The sequence below is a fragment of the Alexandromys fortis genome, unplaced genomic scaffold, assembly GCF_014885135.2.
Source record: "Alexandromys fortis isolate MF-2015 unplaced genomic scaffold, M_Fortis_MF-2015_v1.1 scaffold_93, whole genome shotgun sequence".
Classification (NCBI taxonomy): domain Eukaryota; kingdom Metazoa; phylum Chordata; class Mammalia; order Rodentia; family Cricetidae; genus Alexandromys; species Alexandromys fortis.
This window is the reverse complement of record NW_026067970.1, coordinates 977,232-998,336: the sequence shown is the minus strand read 5'-3', so window position 1 is coordinate 998,336 and position 21,105 is coordinate 977,232. Positions and strand designations below refer to the sequence as shown.

Genomic DNA, 21,105 nt, shown 5'->3' with positions numbered 1-21,105 from the left:
GAAACACTTTCACTTCTGGAAATGGTTCTGAGAAATAATAAGGTATATGCAAAGGCATGTGATGATGCTCCCTAGTTCTGCAGTCTGCGGATGACTAGCCTTCTAATGCAAGGAACTGAATTGCCCCTCTGTACCACACAAGTATAATGAAATAGCTGTCAGTTGAATTTCATTCTCTCAGAGACTTCTTCCTGGCCAGGGAACCTGGGCACAGTGTAAAGTAAAACAAGGCACATGATATGTGCAATCTCATCCCTTCTTAAAAACAAAATAAACAAATAAAACTGCATAAATTTTTCCTAGGTGTGTGTGTGTGTGTGTGTGTGTGTGTGTTTTAAACAGGGAACTCACTTTATAAGCCAGACAACTCTAGAACTCATGGCGGTCTTCCTGCCTCTGCCTTCTGAGTTCTGCAGTCACAATAATGAGCCACCATATCTACCTACACCAGTATTTTAACAGAGAAAAATATAGCAGTATAACAAGTGATTGAATCTTTGGAGGGATTTATTTATTTATTTGCAGTTTTGCATTTTTATTTTTCGAATATACACTGTTTGTATCCAAAGAACACATTACTGTTGAGAAAAGTTATTTTGATGCAATGTTGCTTGAGAAAATTTAATTATGTTTGTAAGTAGTATGATTACAGTTATTACAAAACCAAAGTGCATGAATAAAAAGATGGGGGAGGAAATGTCCAATGGCTTGTAGCGGTTGTTTTAGCTTCATGGGATTTTGAGTGTTCTGCATCCCTTCTTTTTTGGACTTAATTTTTTGTAATATAAATGACAGGTAGACAGCCACTCCTGAGCTGCAGTGAGGAAATTACTGTGCTGAGCTATGTTCCTATTTTAGTAGATAAGCCCCTGTGGTCTTTAAAGTGCTATGCTGGAGGGTTGGTGCTACTGTGTCCTGGTGTTTGCAGTATGAACTCTTCAGTAGTTGCTAAAAATTGTGGGACACCAAAATGAGGTAGGGGCTAGAATCCCAGATCTGAAATGTTTCAAAAGCCACATGTTTTGAACAACATAATATCACACATGAGCATATCTGTGTGATATTCCATATCTGACCTCATGTGACAGGTGTCGATCTAAAATAAACTCCCTAAAAATATTCTAAAAATACCCTCAAACAACCATCATCAGGCGATGAAAGGAGACAGAGACAGAGACCCACAATGGAGCACCGGACTGAAATCTCAAGGTCCAAATCAGGAGCAGAAGGAGAGAGAGCACAAGCAAGGAACTCAGGACCGCGAGGGGTGCACCCATACAATGAGACAATGGGGATGTTCTATCGGGAACTCACCAAGGCCAGCTGGTCTGGGTCTGAAAAAGCCTGGGCTAAAACCGGTCTTGCTGAACATAGTGGACAATGAGGTCTACTGAGACCTCAAGAACAATGGCAATGGGGTTTTGATCCTACTGTACCTATTGGTTTCGTGGGAGACTAGGCAGTTTCGAGGATGCTCACCTTACTAGACCTGGATGGAGGTGGGTGGTCCTTGGACTTCCCACAGGGCAGGGAACCCTGATTGCTCTTTGGGCTGATGAGGGAGGGGGACTTGATTGGGGGAGGGGGAGGGAAAGGGGAGGCGGCGGTGGGGAAGAGACAGAAATCTTAAATAAATAAATAAATAAATAAATAAATAAATAAATAAATAAATAAATAAATAAAAAGAAATGTAAGTAAATTCATGTTGACACTTTGGCCCATCCCTGAGATACCTCATTATAGTTTTAAAAATCCATTTTGAAAGTGAAATCCAAAACACAGCTGCACCTAAATGCTTTAGCTAATGATTTTCAATGCGGATTGTTTTCAGCGTTGATAAGTCAGGAAATCCTTTTGCTCCATCAGTCCGGGGGAGGAAGCTAGAGCAGGTATGTGTGGTGATGAATTAATGAGAAGCAAAGTAAATAAATCATGAGCACCTCTGACCACCAGCACCCACGGGAGATGCAGGAAGATTCTGGTGCCTGCATGAACGTTTAAGGAGTCCTGCTGGGCACTGCGGTACCTCAACTCAGCAGCCTTGTGCCTGCATCTTTGAAGGAGAGAGACATTTACTTCTTTAGGAAAGCAACCTCCTACTATTCATGGGTGAAGTCTCATCGACACGGCTACCTCAACATGACCTGAGCCAACACAAGAAACAGGACACCTAAAGAGGTGATAGAATGGCCGAGGGAAAGCTCGTGGGGGCCTCAACTCTCGATAAAGAACTTAGCCTACTTAGAGGTGCCAGGAGCAGAAGGATCCCAGGAAAGAGGGGGCAGTTGGTTATCCAACATCACAGGGTTGCCCTGAAAACACACAGACAATTAATGATATGCAGACTTGGCACACACACACGCACACACACACGCAAATGACAACAGTTAAAGAAAAAGCCATAAATTTGAGAGAGAGCAAGGGGGTACATGGGAAGGGTTAGAGGAAAGATGAGGGGATGGTATAATTATATTTTAATTTAAAAAACTATTTTAGAAAAAAAGAAAGCAGTTGCCACACTTGGAGATCTTTATAAGGGACAGAGAAAGCTGGCTTATGGAGGCTGTATACAGTATTTAAATCTTTACCTTGGGCTGACGTAGAAAGACTCCAAGAGAAGAGGCCTAGAATTCCCTCTGTTCCTAAAGTTAAAAGGACCCACTGCTGTTTATCAGTTAGGAAACTGCTGAGGCCTCTTGTCTCAGTGGCTCTCCTTGGGCACAGCATATATAGATGAGATGAGCTGAACTCATGAGACCTTTGGGGATATCAGCATCTGCCTGAACCTCTCCTCTCCACCTAGTTCGGTGACTCGCTCAGCAGATGGAGACAATACTGGAGCCACCCCAGCAGGCCAGCGAAGTACCTGAGCTGACTAGGGACTCAGGAGTCCAAGGAATCCCCTTGTTCTAAATCTGTCCTCATCAAGGTCTAGGTCGTAGGAGTCAGAATTATGGTCTCCTTCGCCTCCACCTCTGTAGCGCAGTGTCTGTCTATTGGTTCTGTCTAATGTGTACGGGCCCACGGGTCAGAAGCCTTGGCTAGTCTCCATGCTCCTCTGTGATTGGCTGAAGGCTATATGCCAATATTTGCTTGATTCGGTGAACGGGGTTGGAATTTTACTTGGAAAGCACATCCCTGAGTATCCAGGATCCTTCTAGATCCTTCTTCATGAGTCTGGAGGGTGGAGGAACAGGAGAAAAGAGCAGAGTATCGTTCTGCTAAATTACAGAGTGATACCCAGGGCCTGAGGTTTCCTTCCCTTTGAGAGTCATTGTGGGTGAAGAAAGACAGGAAGTTAATCCCATTCGTCTGTGAATAAGGAATGATCTGCCACTATGGGCACCTCTGGACCAAAATACAAAGTTTATTTGTTAAGAGATTCCTTGGAAGCAGCCTGTTGGTCTCGGAGTATGCACTGGGACCCCCTGCTTGAGATCAGCCATGCGTTGAGGAAGAGTTTAGACTAAAAAGAATCACCCTGAGTGACAAGAATAAAAGGGTATGATTCAGTTTGGAGCCCTCCTCGTCCTCCCAGGAACAAAGCTGGTTTGTGCTAGAGGTTTATGGCACGTGTCTGCACAGCGTTCATGCCCATAAGTGAAGCCTCCTTTGGGGAGAACTTCGTTTCCCATTTTGTTCTTTGTGAGGCTCGCTTCTCCTTTGAAGCGACCTCTGCTTCGTGCTGCCCATGTGCATGGGCCTGTGACCCGGTGTTTGTGCAATTAAATCATTTGTGTGTTTTGTGTCTCTTGAGACTGTTCTAAATATATGCAATTTTCTTTCTGCTCCCCAACTAGGAAATCTCCGGCGACGAAAGCCGAGCCCTGGTGCACCAGCTCTCCAACGAAAGCAGGCTGTCCATCACCGACTCCCTTTCTGAGTTCTTTGATGCCCAGGAAGTTCTGCTTTCTCCTAGCTCTTCAGAAAACGAGGTTCCGACACTGTTCTCAGTCATCTATCTGCCCCACCCCCCAGATCTCCTTTATGACCTTCTTCCCCAAACTGCTCAGTAAAGATTCGTCAACAAAAACATTAGACTCTTCCGCACCATTACATTCTGAGGGTCTGCTTGTAATGCACCCCCAAACACAAAGTGATACCACACACTGGGAAAATGTGAAGCTCAGGGTGTTGGACTCTTGTTTCGGTTACATCGGCTTTTTGCAGCTTCCCATTGCTAGTTGTGAATTCTGCCTGTTCATATACTTGCTTTATATCCTGTGTTTTTTAAAATCACGTTAATTTATGTTGTAGATTTTATATCATTATTGTCAAATATGTTTATTATGTTAATCTATACATATAAATGTTTTTAATTGATGCATACAAGCATACTTTTTGGAATAGGGAAGCTCCACAGAAATACAATATAAATTTGTGTACTAATTCCTATAGAAGAGTCTTTTCACAAACAAGTTGCTTGCTCCATTGTTCAAGTATTAACATGTTCTGGAATGGCTGCAGGGTAAGAATTTTTATGATGACAACAGTAACCTTTGAGATTTTTTGTTTGCTTATTTTTCTTGTGAGAACCAAGAATATCTAAGAATGTCTTCCCTCCCTCCTTACCCCCTCCCTCATCGTCTCTTTTCTCCTGTGCCTTGGATCAAACTTGGGTCCTTCACATCCCAGGCAAGCAACCCCCTGCTCTTCCAGCCTTAGCAGCTTGTTTGTTTACTGTGAGCATTTCCCAGGTAAATTGAGGGTGTCTCATGAAAATAATACCCCAAGTGATTTCTATGGATTTGTAATGTGAGACATAGCATGCTTGGTCATTTGGAGTGAGTTTTTTGAAAGGCTGACTCTCTCATTCTCTCTTTCTCTCTCTGTCTCTCTCTCTCATTGTGTTATCTCTTCTTTCCCACAGATTTCTGATGATGATTCCTACGCCAGTGACATAAGTGACAATCTGTCCTTGGACAACCTTAGTAATGATTTAGACAATGAAAGACAGACCTTGGGTAAGTGTTACGTTACAGGATCTCTGGAAGCCTGTGACTTTGTGTGCGTGTGTGAATGAGTGAGTGTGTGTGTGTTCGTGTGTATGTAAATGAGTGAATGAGTGAGTGTGTGTGTGCGCGTGCACGTGAATGAGTGAGTATGCGTGTGTGTAGGGCTCATGCCAACTTTAGGCGTCATTTTTCTGGTGTTGTCCACCTTACTTTTTGATACAGAATCTCTCAGTGGCATGGAGGCTTTCCGGTTAGGCTAGGCTTGCTGCCTGATTGCCCAGGGATCCTCCTGTCTCTGCCTTCCAAGTACTGAGATTACAACTGTGCACCACCATGCCTGATTTTTTTTTAAACAAGGTGTCCATTGTGTAGCCAAGCATTTTCTCTGTAAGTGCAATATAGGATATGGTGTTCTTCTTCAGGTACTGGGTACTGTTGTAGTTTAAGGGTTCAATAGGGCACGTGTAACTGAAAAGTCTAAGTGATAGTTAGCTTCAGATTGCTCAGAAGAATATACTCCTACTCCTCTCAGGGCATCCTAAGATACTCTTTCTTATTGCTTAATCCTAAGAAGGAAAATGATGACCAAGAAAGGTATTTCAGGGACTGGCAAGAAGGCCCAATGGGAAAAGGTGCTTGATACCAAGCTTAGCAATCGGAGTTTGATTCCTGGAGCCCACAAAATAGGAAAGGACTGACACCCACAAGTTGTTGTCTGTACACACACACACACACACACACACACACACACCCTCACACTGTGGCACATGACTGTCAAATAAATAAATAAATAACATGACTTACAAAGAAAGGCATTTGATGATGTGAGTCTGAACTGTGGGGTCCCTAGACTATTGCACACTACTCCTAGCTTGTGACTTCAGGAAGCAGCACGGTCAGGTTAGGGGGATGCTCGTGGAGTACAGGTCCCTTAACATCAGACACTCCCAGTCTTCATGTTTGTTACTCCCCACTGAATACTCAGAGCACCATCAACCACCCATTTTCATATCTACACAGAGGACAGGACCATGCCAATCCCTTTATTTCAGGGTCTCAGTTCAGCAAATGTTTCTGAGCCGTGCAGGTGGGTTATCTAAACACCTCAGAGTCGCAGCTCTCAGGGCTCCAGAGCCAGGTGGGTGACCCCACCATCTACAAAGCCTCTATTCAGCATCACCCTCTGGAAGGAAGAGCCTTCGTGTACCCTAAAACCCAGTGAGTTAGAAGTAGAAGGTCACAGATAGGAATGCAAGTTGTTTTCTAGAAAAACAGAATGAAAAGGAAAATGAAGAAGCATCACTTGCCCCCTTGGTGAGCAGTGAGTGGGATGAGCACTCAAACGGTGCTCTAGCTACAGAGGAGGAAGATGACACGTGCTGAGGCCCCTCCCCCATCTCCTGGAGGCTTTGGGGGATGGAATCAGGGAAGCACAGGGTAAACAGGATACAGAGGTCAAGTTGGGAAGAAATGATTGATCCAGGACATAGACCACAGTTAGGCTGTATCAACAGCAGCTGAGATGACCACGGAGGTGGTCGGGCTGCTTCTCTGGCTTAGTCCGTGGCTGAGATGACCACGGAGGTGGTTGGGCTGCTTCTCTAGCCTATCGCGTTGCTGTCTAGCTCAAACACAGCACATACTGGGCAGAACTTGCTTCATCTGAACTTGAGTACCAGAAACAGATGTCCCCAGTTCTCGGTAGACTTTCTCTGATGGTGACAGGGTTTCTAGACATCTGGAAAAGACACCTGCAGAAATAACCTTCATATCCTACAACTCAGTTTCCCTACTGAGGAGAAAAGAGGTGAACCCCACTCTGTCTGTGGGTGTGGCTCAGTTGGAAGAGTGTTTACTCGGCATGTGTGAAGTCCTGGATTCTATATCCAGCACCACATATGGTGTAGGGGGTCCTTCTGTTTGTGTGTTGCTTTCATTCACTAATGAATAAAGAAACTGCCTTGGCCTAGTTGATAGGGCAGAACTTAGGTAGGCGGGAAAGATGGAACTGGATTCTGGGAGGAAGAAAGCAGAGTCAGAGGGAGAGACATCATGGAGCTGCCAGAGACAAACATGCTGAATCTTTCCTGGTAAGCCACTGCCACATGGCGATATACAGACTAATAGAAATGGGTTAAATCAAAGTGTGAGAGTTAGCCAATAAGAGGCTAGATATAATGGGCCAAGCAGTGATTTAATTAATATAATTTTTGTGTGGTTATTTTGGGGCTAAGCTAGCCGGTCAGCCAGGAAGAACAAGCGGCTCCCCTCCTTGCAACATTTGTAAAGTGAGGCATGATAGTGATCTCCTGGAATCCCAGGATTAGGGAAGTAGAGGCAGCAGGATCAGAAATTCAAGGGCATCCTTGGCTACAACGAGAGTTCAAGTCCAGCCTGTTGGCTATGTGAGACTCTATCGGGCAAGAAAATGAACATGAAAACAGCCAAACCACCACTCTCCAGCTAGAATCCCCAGAGCACACGGCAGACCCTTGGTGTTCAGGGCGCAGGTCACGTGGAGGACCTGTTGCTGTGCTGAAGAAGTAGCTGAGACTATGAGCTGAAGGGAATCCTTGAGCCCCAGCCCCAGCTCTATTCCTTGTTGGTTATGTGTGCTGGCCCCTCCTCTCTGCCTCACTTTCTTCGTCTGTAAAATGGGGATAATAATACTGCTTACTTCAAGACGTATCCTACAGAGGAGGAAGAAGAAGAATTCCAACATCACAGAGTGAAAAGCAGAGTGCGTACAAGCCGCCAGGAGGGTGACTGTGGTAGCCACCTTTCTTCAAAAGAGGGTCGCCATTTTTCTTCGAAATGTTAGACTAGTATATTCTCAGTTTGCAGTTTGGGGCATGTATTTATTTAACAGTGCTGAGATTGGTGCATAAGCATGTGCTCCCTTACTGAGCTACACCCTGCCCCTGAGCTTTGGTATTTAATTGCTCAAAATTCTCTTGCGAGTTTCAGGCTTTCCTTCCTACACTGCGTCCCTGAGCGGGAGAGTGAGTACTTGCTTGGGAAGGTTATACTCCTGGATTGCTCCGCATGGTGAAACACAAGCAAAAGCTTCCTGGAGTCAACCAGAGTTCTTTCCTTCCAGGCCCTGTTCTCGAAAGTGGAGGGGAAGCCAGGTCCAAAAGGCGGACCTGCCTGCCGGCGCAGGGCCCCAACACCAGTAGCGTCAGCTTGTGGAGCATCCTGCGCAACAACATCGGGAAGGATCTGTCCAAGGTGGCCATGCCAGTGGAGCTGAACGAGCCACTGAATACCCTGCAGCGGCTCTGCGAGGAGCTGGAGTACAGCGAGCTGCTGGACAAGGCTGCGCGCATGCCCAGTGCCCTGGAGAGGATGGTGAGGACCCACTCCCTGGCTTTGTTCTTCTGAGCCCTTCAGAGCCCAGGGGCCTAAAGTCCAGGCTCATTTTGATTTAGAGATGGTCATTTCTCAGAAGATAGTCCTTGCCTTCCCGTGTGCAGTTACCTCAGAATCTGCAGAGGGAAAGCAAGGGGCCTCCTGCAGCTGGTGCCAGGGGGCGGGTGGCTTGCTCTTTCTCTGGAAGCTTCCATCTGATGGTTCTCAGAGGCTTGGCTGGAAAACATGGCTTTAGGCTGTCTGTGTTTATTTTTACTACCCTGGGTGGACAAAATTTAATTTCTTGAGCTGTTCCTCTCATCCCGAGTAAATTTCCCTTGAGAATGTTTTTGTTTATTTCTGGAATTGTCCCATTCCTACTTTTTTGGAAAAAATCATTCACAGAGAGTGATTTTACACCATTACACCAGAAAATGACCCCCCCCCCCCACACACACAGCACCTTTTTCTCTCTCTTATAGAGGTATTTAAATAAACTACTTCGTTGGTAAAACTCTTAAATATTTGTTGTGAAAACTGTTCTTCTGGCTTCCTCGAATGTGCGCTGGTGATCAGTCAAGCCCTTGCCTGTGTGGGGAGCCGGGGCTTCAGTGCTGAGTTCTCTTGTTATTTGCTGCCTGGCTAAACTGGAGAGGAGTGTGCCCTTGGGCTTCACGGAACTAGCCAACGACACCCCCACCCCCTATCTCCCCCCACTCCTGTGACAGAGGATGCAGACCCCTTTAAACTCTACCCAGCCTGCAGTTCTCTGGCTCAGTGAAGCTTCTTGGCTGTGGTGATTTGGAAATGAATGGGAACCTCAGCTCCAGGCTGGAAGAGACAGCCCTTTGTTATGCTGCCTGAACTCTGGGGCCCTCTCAGCAAAGAGATTTTCTCCCTTTGATGCTTATGCTCATATGAATATAAATGCAAAAACCACCAGTTGAGATTTTGCCCTTTTTGTTGAATTTCCCCAGAGAGTGTCTGCTGGAGACAGGGAGGCAGGAAGCTTCTAAATCTAGTGGTAAAAGTCGGCATTTATGGTGCTTTGCCTCAAAGAGAACGATTCACTTTGAACATGAAAATATTCTCTTTTTGGGGCTTTGGTTTTTTGAAACAAAGTTTCTCTGTGTATCTTTTGAGCCTGTCCTAGAACTTGCTCTGTAGACCAGGCTGGCCTGGAACTCACAGAGATCTGCTTGCCTCGGCCTTTTAAGTGCTGGGATTAAAGGCGTGCACCACCACCGCCCAGCAGATTCCCAGAACCCATATGGTAACTTGCAGTCATCTATAACTCCAAATCCAGGGATCCACCGTCATCTTCTGGCCTCCTGGGCACTGGATGCACATGGTGCACACATACATGCCCACAAAACAGCCACATGCAAAATAATACAATTTTTAAAAGAAGGAAAGAAAATATTCTTAAATGTGTTTCACTTCTGTAGCAATTTAAAACCCTTAATATATTCAAGAATTGATCCCAGTAATCGTCCTAGAACAGGTTTTTAGGGAAAGCACAGCAGTATACAACAGTAATCTCAATACTGGGGAAGCAGAGGCAGGAGAATCGGTGCATGTTGGGGACCAACTGGATGTATCCAAGTTTCAGGAATGCAGTATGTCTTGGAGAGGTCCGGTTAGTAATGTGTTTGCCAGGCAAAGACAAAGACAAAGACAAGGACCTGGGTTTGATCCCCAGCACCCGTGTAACAGCTGGCGCAGCGGGAAACTCTTAGCGCTGAAGGGACAGGTGGATTATTAGAGCTTGCTGGCCAGGTGCTATCACCAAATCAGTGAGCTCCATGTCTGGTGAGAGACCCTGCCTCAAAAACTCAGTGGGGAGCAACCAAGGAAGATATCTGATGTTATATCTCTCATTCCTGTGAACATGCTTACACACATGCACTTGACACACAAACACACACACAGTTATAGATGACACTTTTTTAAGTAGCAAACATCATAGGATGTTCAGAGAAAAACGTTGAAACTGTTCCTAGCTGGTATTAAAAAAAATCTCCGCGTTACTACTTTCATATAACTTTGAGGGGGCAAAACAAAATTCAGACAAGAGATTCTGTTTCCGTTGAGGCTCTGAAGGAGACTCTGAAGAACATGCTGGAATCTACATGGTGAAGTTCAGAAGAGGATTTTACTAAACCCATGTGTGTAGTTTATTCTCCCTCCCCTCCCCTCCTCCCTCTCCCTCCTCTTCCTCTTTCTTCCCTTCTCCCTCCTCCTCTTTCCCCCTCCTCCCTTGCCTTCTCCCCTTTCCCCCCCCACACCTTCCTCCCCACCGCGCCTCTCAGTTTTCCTCCCAGAAAGGCAGAACTTCCAAGTGCTCTAGCCTCTTGCTCTGTTGCTTCTCAGAGTACAACGATGACTCCCATTTCCTTTGGAAAATGAGTTCAAGTTTCCAGGTTTCTGCTATATCAATCAATGACTAGTTAAGGGTGTTGTGCACATTTCTGAACTGGAGGGGGCATTTTACTTCCCTGTACTCTTTCGCCATCTGCCCTGAGACCCCAGTATTGTGATTTCCGGCACTGCCCGGCTGCATGGAGAGGATTCAGCATCCACTGCTGTGGGATGAATTTTATCACCTCATTCAAATCATGCCTTCCAGATTTCAGACACCGGGAGAAACCGGCAGTTTAAGCGGGTTGATTTGTCTCTGGGCCCAAATGAACATTACTTAAACCTGCAATTGTAAACCCAAGTTGGTTGTCTTTAAACCAAAGACATAGTGTTGTCTTTCTGAAATAAACAATAGGTTTTACTTCCCATGACACATTTCTTGGTGACACAGAAGTAAGCTGGTCTTTCCTTCTGCTCGCAGGTATACGTGGCAGCCTTCGCCATCTCTGCCTACGCATCCAGCTACTTCCGAGCAGGCAGCAAGCCATTTAACCCGGTCCTTGGAGAAACGTACGAATGCATCCGACGGGATAAGGGCTTCCAGTTTTTTGCCGAGCAGGTGATGTGCGCCCTTTGTGTTTGTTGAGAGAATCGCTTGTGCCTGCTATTAAATGCGCTTTTGAAATATTTATTTCCCTCCTTTCACTGGCTTCAAAAGGACTGAGATAATTACAGACTTGGCAACATAAAGCCAGGATATGTTTTCTCTGCGTGGAAGCCGAGCTAGCACCCACACCACTCTGGCCTCCCCTAATTCTGAGCACCTGCCTGGCTACAGGCAGCAGCAGAGGCAGTGTTCATTCTCCTTCAGATCATTAGCAAAAGGAAGTGCCGAGGTCCAAGCCTCTGCCCAGAGTGTGACTTAGAGAAAAAGTGTGCCCAAGCGGTTGTCACCACTATTCTGGAGCCCGACTGCCCCTCCGAGTGGGCGTTGCCATATCAGTGCAATGGTCTAGATTTTTGCTTAAGAGAAATCACTTGTGGGTGTGTGTTTGTTATTCAGAACAACGATGTTTGTCTCTCTCTTTTTAATGTTTACTATGTGCCTATGGCTCAGACCCTGCAGTGGAGTGGGGAGGCAATGGGGATAGACAAGAGTCCTATCTAATGAATGAACATGTTGTCCTTGTGTGACCTAAGAACCATTAGATCCTTCCACACAAGGTCGCATGGAAGGGTCGGGAGCCAAGCGGCTCGCATTTGAAGCGCAGCTCTGTTTCCCACAGGCTGTAGCGCTCAGGGCAAGTGGAGGTGAGGCCATCATTTGTGTCTTCTGTGGTTCTAGAGCAGGGTCTGATCACGAAGTATGACTGTTCCGTGTGCACTGAGGGATGAAAAGCCCATGCCAACGTGGAGCACCCCTTCGGCTAAAGTAGATTCTGTGCCTTTAGAACGATGCAAACCGCCCTCCAGGAGACTAGCTGTCATTGCTTTGATAGATTTCTCTCCCAACTCCTAGAAAACAGAGGATAAAGAGGGAATGTGGGTTGCTAAATATTCTTTCCCTTCTGGTTATTTTTGTCAATGGATTTGCATCATGGGGTCTGGGAGAGAAGACGGAAGACGTAGTGAACTTGGCTTTTCTTTTCTGCGGTGCCCCTCCCCCACCTTCTGTCTTTCTGTCTCTTTGAGATAGGACATTACTACACATCCAGTGTGGCCTCAAACACGCATTCTTCTTTCCTCAGCCTCCCCAGTAAAGGAATTACAGATTCACCACCACCACACCCAGCTCCCCAGAAGCTGGGGACTGTGATTTTTTTGCAAAGCTGTATACTATACCTGCCTGCCGCCCAACTGTTCAAAGGTCTCAGGCAGAGAATTCAAGGCCAATCTTGGCTTCCTAGAAAGTTCTAGACCAGCTTGGGCTGTGTAGTGAGATTTTATCTCAAAAACAGACAACACAAAAGCCAAAACCCAGAACATTGGTGTTCCCTGGAACTTTGAGGAAAATGAATATCCAAAAGCCCCCAAGCATATTGCCAGTGGCTTCCCAGGTGAAAACGAAAGGTAAATATTACTTAATATGGGGAGATGGGAGCTAAGTCGGTAGTTATGGGATCCAGTAATCTGTCTGACTCCAATTCAGCTGGGTTATTTAAATACTGAATCTAAAGAGGAATGAGAATAAATGAAGACATGATTTGGTTGCCATGGTGTTAGATGCACTTTTGTGGGGGGAAAGAAAAAAGAAGAAAATGAAGGCCTGAAATAGCCCCAAACTTCAGCTGGCAATCGGAGCAGAACGAAGAATTCTCAGGGGAAAGTAGCATGAGCTGTGGAAAGGTGAGGGCCGTCCTTGGGGTCCTGAAGGGGTGGCGCCAGCCACGGGGTCTGCAGTACATCTACTGTGGGACTCGGATCGGAGGACCAGGGCCAAAGGGCAGGTGCTCATGCACCCAGAGAGATCACCAGAGAGCTCCAGAGAACTTAGTCTTTGGCTCCATGAATCGAATCCCAAAGTAAAAAGCAAAAAACGCATCTAGCCGTTTTCTGCAGCATCGGACATGCCTTCTGTGTGTGTGTGTGTGTGTGTGTGTGTGTGTGTGTGTGACTTGCATGAGTGACTGAAGTCCCTGGAGCCCTTGTCTTTATCCAATGGGAGTGGTGGTTCTTGGCTGGCAGGCTGTAGGAAGGCATCAATGGAAGGTGCTGTGACGATAGTGCTCTTACACAGAGTGCATGGTTAATGGGTATTGCCCTTATATTTAGAGAGGACTTTAAAATGCCTTTAAATGAAGGGTGGAGAGTAGTTAAAGAGGAGCCATAAGAGCCCAGGAAATCCGATAAGATACGTGTGTCTCTGCTAGCACCTGAGGCTGAGTGCCTCCAGTGACGCAGAGTGAGTCCTCAGGCCGCCGCCTGCCGCGCTGGTTTGCTGTCATTATGACCACTGGTCCTGATGGTAATGGAGCCAGAGCATCTGTCTGGGTTTTAGCCTTATGACTCAAATTGCTGCTTTTAGTGCTTGAAGAAAAACTGAGTGTCTCGGAACAGAACAGGGATGCCACCGCTCTGCGCCGTTACTGCGACTGAGGTGGGTTTCCCCACTAGCAGGTTACTTGGGAAGCAGGATTATGATCTCAGGAGAATGTGAATGTGTCTGTCATCCATGCACACACGCACACACATGCACGCACGCATGCGCACGCACGCACACACCCTTTCTTTCTGCCCTCATTCACCCTCACCAGATGATGCACTCTGTGAGGCCCCTACCACAGCATATCTCAGGAGCAGCATCCATTTCCTTTCATGTTCATACCTGCTTGTGTGACTTTTCTGCTTCTGGCCCAGGTCAACAAACCCCCTCCACACCACACTTACCTCAATAGGAGTAAGATAGAGTTTATTCTGGAACTAAATATGAGTGACCATGTCTTAGAAACAGATTTCAGCTATCCCAAGTTCCATATTCCAACAGGGTAGTTTGGCAGCAACAGAGCAAAGCAAGTCATAAACAAATTTGTTAGGTAAAGGGGTGGGGCCAGTTCCCTTGCTCTTGGGCCCTTGGCTCCAGCTCAACCATGTTGACAGCACCAGGGCCAGCTCCACTGCCCAGGCAAGGTTTTCTCTCTGTCTGTCTCTGTCTCTGTCTCTGTCTCTCTTGCTCGCTGTAGGGGGCATGGGGCTGGGGTCAGCTCCCCTGTTCTCATGCCCTCAGGACTGGCTCATCCAGGACAACAGGGTTAGCTGTGATGTGTTGTAGCTGGTGAGGGGCAGGGCTAGCTAGTTCTCTGATTCCCATGACCCCAGTGCCAGCCTTCTTGCCTGCCGGTACTTCTTTTGGGTCTGTCTAAAGGCAGTTGGCTGACCACTGTTAATCTGACGTAGTGGTTTTAAAAGAGCACACCTGCATTGCTATAAAATGTGTGCATACTTCCTGATATTAGAAGATCCCTCTAGTTCTTACGGATGGTACGCCGCTCCATTTTATTGACTTGCAATAATTACAGACTAGGCTTGTGATGTTTGTATGCAGTAGTTTGGTTTGGTATTTCTACTTGGGGGTCCCATACACGTAGCAAGTTCTTGATGGTGGCTGTATTGCTCCCTCCCACATTCCAAGGCTCCTCGCCCACTCCAGTGGGACATGTCAGGTAGGTGGAGAACTGTGATTGGAGGAGGGGCGTGGCCTTATTCCAGTTCAACCATATGCAACCCTATGATTTAAAATTCAGCTAGACTATTCTGAGAGCGCTCTCATGGGAGGAAGGAGGGGGATAGAGGGCTTTGTACTCTGAAGTATTGCCCAGTAGTTGGGCTTTCAAAACCGTTGACAAAGCGAAGCAGGCAGTTGCTTTGATTATAGGAGTTGCGGCCTGAAGATAGTGAAAATTTCTCTCTAAAACTGCAGAAAAAAGCAGGGGCCTTGTCACGTCAGACAGCACATGGGGAACTAAGACACATCAAGCGACAGCAGCATCCCACCTCCTGCTTCCCAAAGCTGGGATTTCAGTTCATTGAGTAATCTGAAGGTGTGGATGCTATTTCTGTCTTTCTCCGCAGCCTGTCAGTTAAGGCTGTGGCAGGATGCCTGGGAATCCATCAGCCCCACAAGCTCTGCACAGGGGGTGGTTTACAAAGCAGGATTCTCAGCATGGGTGAGCCCAGGGCAGGTGAGTGAGTGGCTGTGGGCTTGTCATTGTCCCTTCCCTCCCCCCATCCTTTCTTACACACCTGCCCAGTCCAGATAGAAGTCCTGAGTGGTTAATGTGATGTGTCTGAGAACAGTCAGCTACTTCACACTTTGTTCCTGAAGTCTACACACCACCGATACTCAGTTTTGCTTTGCTGATTTCTCTCCATGTTGTGGTTTGGGAAACTGGACCTATCTGGTTTCAGCCTCCACACTGTTCATAGGAAAGACCTTGAGTAGACCCTCTGAATAGAAAAGATAACCTCTGCTAAGAGCCTTTGAAATCAGAGGAATTTATGGACGCGCAGTGCCAGCATGGCTGGTTTTCCCATGCATACTGATCTGTGAGAACAGCACAGGGTCCTGAGTGCCACCGAGGTAAAGAGATGGAACACAGCCTCCATTTAGTACTGAGAGGCTTGGTTGGTGGGTAAAACAATCAATGGCGCCCCCCAGTGGCAGCCTCCGTTTCGAGGCTCATCCTCTAGGATATAATTATTTACTCGTTCAAGATTGCTTGTATATATTGATGATAGATAGTGTTTTTGGGAGCATGTGTGTTTGCAAATGTGCATTTGTGCATGTGTTACAAGCACGTGTGTCTGTGTGTGTGCGTGCATTCATTTGTTGGCAGGTACATGTATGTGAGCCCAAAGAGAACTTCATGTGTTGTTCCTCAGAAACCATCTATGTGGTTTTGTTGTTTTTCTGAGGCAGGGTCTCTCACCGGCCTGGTACTCATCAAGTAGACTAGGCTGCCTGACCAGTGAGTCCCGAGACCTGTTTGTCTCTGCCCTAGTGCTGGGATTACAAATGACAGCCAGCACGCCCGGCTTGCTTGCTCCCCGCCTTCCCCAGTGTGGGTTCTGGGTCTGCATTCAGTTCCCCGCGCTTACACAGCAATGGCGCCGTGGACCGATCATCTCCACAGTCCTCACGCCTTCCCCTCTCGGCACTCGATGAGCTTTCTCCGATGGCTGTGGCTAGTTCTGCTTTACAGACACAGTATTCTGAAGAATTCTCTCAGGGGCCAGTGAGATGGCTCAGCTGGGGAGGGCACTGACTGCCAAGACTTAGGACCTAGGCTCCATCCCTAGGACCCACAGCGTGGAAGGTGAGAACCGGCTCCCACAATTGTTCTCACCTTCCACGTGGGAGCCACGGCACACGAGCGTGTGTATGTGCATCCCACACGCATGCCCGATAAATGAGTGAATAAATTTTAAACATTTAAAAAAAGAAAGAACTCTCATGGATTGACTATATCAGTGACGTATGGTTCAGTTTTCTGAGCCCTAGGGGGACATAGCTTTATGTTCTGTTACTTAGAAGTGGCACGCTGGAACCATGACACTGACCTCTTGGTTAAAATGCTTGCAAGTCTTTTCATAGCTGAGGAGAGTGCAGACCTCAAGCGGCCCTCTTTTCATTTTATACTGTTCACTTCATGCCTGTGTCCTCACCACTTGAGGCTGGCCATGCTCCCAGGAAAGCTTCTGGAGGCTTCCATTCACAGCTTCCTTCCCACCCACCCAGAGGAAGGGGGAGCTGGCTACGTCAAGACTGCCCTCTTGAAGACACACTTGTTCAAGCTGTAGCGTTGCCCCGGTGGCCCCAGCTCAGCGCGAGGGGAAAAGCAATGGCTTTCCAGCCATAACATTTCCTCAAATTATGTTTTTGTCCTTTGTCTCCATCAGGTCAGCCACCACCCACCCATCTCCGCCTGCCACGCTGAGTCGGGAAACTTCGTTTTCTGGCAAGGTATGTGCTGATCCACGTGGCCTCTGCTGTCATAGCAGTGAAGAGTTCATGTTTTCCAGGGGTTGCTCAGTCTTGCCAGGATCATAAGCAGTCCCTGACCCGCTCTTCAGACAGTGTCAGCCTTCCTGATGCGCGACCCTCTCCCTCCTGAACAGCAGCTGACGTGTACCACATACTCATCGACAATGTGTTATTTTGTTGATTCTTATGGATGCTACGGATTCAAGAGATCGATTCCTTTTTTGCCTCTTAAGAAACTTCCTCTGTCTTTACCTGAGTCACCTGTTCCTGGAGCTTTTCCTTCCCCTTACTCTACAACGTCTTGACATGCAGGGGTTGCGGCAGAGTGTAGATAACACATAGGTCTCTTGCTTTTTAAGAATTTAAATTCTGTTTCCAAAATTACATTTGGCGCCTCTGAATTCTATTCATCTTTGTTTTTATGAGCGTTTTTAATTCATTGAGCTTTCATTTTATTTACTTAGTGCATGTGTGTGTGTCTGTGTGTGTCTGTGTGTGTGTGCTCATGTGCACCTGTGTGTAGGTCAGATGATAACTAACAGGACTGGGCTCTTCTCCTGTCCTGTGGGTCTGGAGGATGGAACTCATGTCCATCAGGCTTGGTGGCAAGCCCCTTGTCCTGCTGAGCCTCCTCACTGGTTTGTGTTTAAGTGTTGTTTGGAGATTTTCATCTGTGCTTTGTGTGATTGTTGCTATCTTGCTTTGTTTTGCTGTTGTCTGGCTTGTTGTTTTTGTTTGTTTGTTTGTTTTGTTGTTGTTTTAAATGAAACAGGGTTTCTCTGTGCAGCTTTGGAGCCTGTCCTGATATGCTCTCTCTGTAGACCAGGCTGGCTTCAAACTCACAGAGATCCACCTGCCTCTACCTCCCGAGTGGCGGGATCAAAGGCGTGCGCCACCACTGCCCGCCACCACTGCCCGCCACCACTGCCCGACCTGTCTGGCTTTGTTTTTACTACTCTCAAGATCCTAACCCAAAGGTTTGGGAGAGGCAGGTACTTCTACCACTGAACTTTGGCCCCTCCCTCTTTACATTTTCAGGGTTGTTTTGGTACCGATGTTCCTAAAACTTACTTTTGGAGATGGAGGAGATGACAAGTTGTTCTAAAAATAACGCCCCACATTTCTCCTACATGAGTTAGTTTTATTAAGTTTCCATTTATTCAGAAGATTGGAGTACAGTAAGAGAAACCAAGCACACATCATTTTCTTTTAAAATGTAGTTTTGTTTGTTGGAGACAGAGGCTCATGTAGATAGGACTAGCCTCCAATTTGCTACATAGACCAGGATGACTTTAAACTTCTTAGACTAGGGTGACCTGGAACTTCTTACCTCCAGGCTTGACCTCCCAAAGCACTGAGCTTACGGGCGTAGCCCACCACACCTGGTTTACACAATGCAGAGGACTGAACTAGGGCCTCACACATGCTAAGTGTGCAATTACCAACTGTTACATCCCAGCCCCTGACCAGTTTTTAAAAACGTCCCCTTTACTAACGTTGCCATTTGGTTCCCATGATGTCTTTATGTCCGTGTACATATGCGTGTATCTCTGTGAGATCTGAAAGCACAAGAGCACACTGGAACACTTCCCACCCTCCTGCTGCATTATCCGCTTCCTTGGTATGGATGCAATCAATATGAAAGTTAAAAGGGGGATGTTCCTTTTACTTAATATTTGCTACAGATGCTTAATATTAAATATTGAAGATTCACCTGAGATTTCTCCACTTTTCATGAAAACCTTCTTGTAGCAAGTCTTTCTCTGTTCTGCCAGCTCCCAACTAATGACACAGAGATTTCTTATTAATTATGAAAACTTGGCCTTAGCGTAGGCTTATTTCTAACTGGCTCTTACAACTTAAATTAACTTATTTCTATTAACTTACATGCTATTGCATGGGTCATAGTTTTTACCTCTCCTCCTGCGTGTCCTGGTTCCTCTGCATCCAGCTGGCAACTAACCCTTTTTTCTTCCCAGTGCTCTCTCTGTCTGGAAGTCCCACCTATACCTCCTCTCTAGCTATTGGCCATTTAGCTTTTTACGAAACCAATCACAGTGACATATTTTTACACAGTGTAATCAAATACCTCATAAGAACTTCTGGAAATGTTTCTCATAAGGTTCTTAACTCCTACCTAAAGGTCTCATTGGCCTTGTAAGTATTTCTTTCTTGTTTTCTTAAAGCTCTACATTTTTGTCTTTAACAAGAGAACCTCTCAGAATAGTCCCTACTCATCCTTTTCTGGGTGATTTCACCTGTTCCCTTGGTGTAGGATCTTCAAATCTTCACATTTCTCTGCCTTTTGACTGGATTGTTTAGATCATTTACATTTATTTTGGTTATAGATGTAGGTGATTTAAATGTGTCTTGTTTCCTAATTAGTCAAATCTATTCCTTGCTCCCCCTTTTCTGTTTTTAATGCCTTCTTTGTATTAGTTAAGTACTTTCTATATGCCTATTTTATCTCTTCTGTTGGATTATATCCAACACTTTGTTTTGTGCTTAGTTGTTACCTCAAGATTATATATCTTTAAGATATTACAGTCTGCCATCAACTGCCATTGTTATATATAAGTTTGGATGTAGTAAGAAACATAACAAAGTAAACCCAACCTCAGTGAGATTGTGTGTTGCAAATTCATCAATGCATTGTTACCTTTGCTCAAATCCAATTCTCTCTTTTTCAATTTTCTTACCAATTTTATTAAGAAATGCTCACATACTATATTATTTACCCACTTAAAATATATAACTCTGATTTTTTTGTTAGCACAATTAATTTTAAAACAGTTTCATCACTCCAAAAACAGCATCTTAGCTAATAATGTTCCCACAGCTTCCTTCAAATTCATGATTTGCCGTATGCCATCAAAGGAGTCCACTTGCCTCTCTCACCTGAACTGCAGTTACGCATCTCCCAGCCTTTCTCATTTCCTATAGTTCTTCTGTCTCAGTGCAGCCGCTGGACAGGGCCTGCTTCCCTCTGGCCCTCCCCTTTCTCTCTTGGTGGTGGCATATACAACTTAGGACAGCTGGTACTGCTTATATAGGCTCTCCCCCATCTTTCCTTAGCCTGTGTCTGTTTGCTGCTCCATCCTCCATTGTTGCTTTTTTCCCATGAGCCCTTGCACCACAGTGCTTGGCTTGACTCACTTCATTCCTGTGCATCCCCTGAGCAGCCACAGCAGCCAGATATCTGATCCCCTTGCTTTTATCCACTCCTGTCAACACTTGGAAAAAATTTTTTTACAAGGTTTTTATGTAATTGTACTGGTTGATTCTTTTCAATTCAAACAAGACTTCTTGCTAGGTTTGCAGAACCCACTGTTTCCTTAGAAAGCCTGACTTCCTACTCTTCTCCTTAGATAGTCTCAGACCTTCAGCCAGACCCACACTCCACTCTCTTACTCTTCTGACACTTTAAATACTGTTTTTCCGATACTGACTCCTCTATGCTCCACAGACTTATTTGTGTTCTGCAGAGCCCTGCTTAAATGACCCTTTCTGACAAGTCTCTTTGACACCATAGCACACTGGGAACAGCCCGTGTCTGTGTGACCGCGACTTGTTCTCATCTCGTTTTTGTGTGTTGACTCTTTCAAGAGAACTTTGCCTTACAACCTTGTTTTCCTAATTCTGTTTTGGGTACCTGTTTCTAGTGCATGAATAATTGTCTCCATTAGAACCAATTTATCTGTGGCAGTTACAGAATGACCAGTCATTTGTCAAGCCTGAGGCCTCTGGTCTACCTACCTGTCTTGTCGAATATGTGACGTTTGATATTTTGTTTCAGATGTGAGATGGAAAAACAAATTCTGGGGGAAATCCATGGAAATTGTCCCAATTGGCACAACGCACGTGACGCTGCCAGCGTAAGTTCCTGCACATTAGGAATGTCAGCTCTTGGTCAGAAGTCCACGTTAGCGGACTGTCCAGGCTGCCCACCAATCCCTC

General features: G+C 46.0%; 1 protein-coding gene across 8 annotated transcripts in view; it reads left to right on the top strand.

Moving 5' to 3' along the window:
* The window catches only part of Osbpl3 (oxysterol binding protein like 3), a 163,126-nt gene that overhangs the window by 129,472 nt on the left and 12,549 nt on the right, over positions 1-21,105 (top strand). For all 8 annotated transcript variants that reach the window (XM_050155461.1, XM_050155455.1, XM_050155457.1 and 5 more), the window contains 6 exons: positions 3,801-3,935; positions 4,871-4,964; positions 8,056-8,306; positions 11,149-11,286; positions 17,064-17,127; positions 20,945-21,023. In XM_050155461.1, coding sequence (XP_050011418.1) covers positions 3,801-3,935; positions 4,871-4,964; positions 8,056-8,306; positions 11,149-11,286; positions 17,064-17,127; positions 20,945-21,023 — 761 coding nt within the window. The remainder of the gene's footprint in view (positions 1-3,800; positions 3,936-4,870; positions 4,965-8,055; positions 8,307-11,148; positions 11,287-17,063; positions 17,128-20,944; positions 21,024-21,105) is intronic.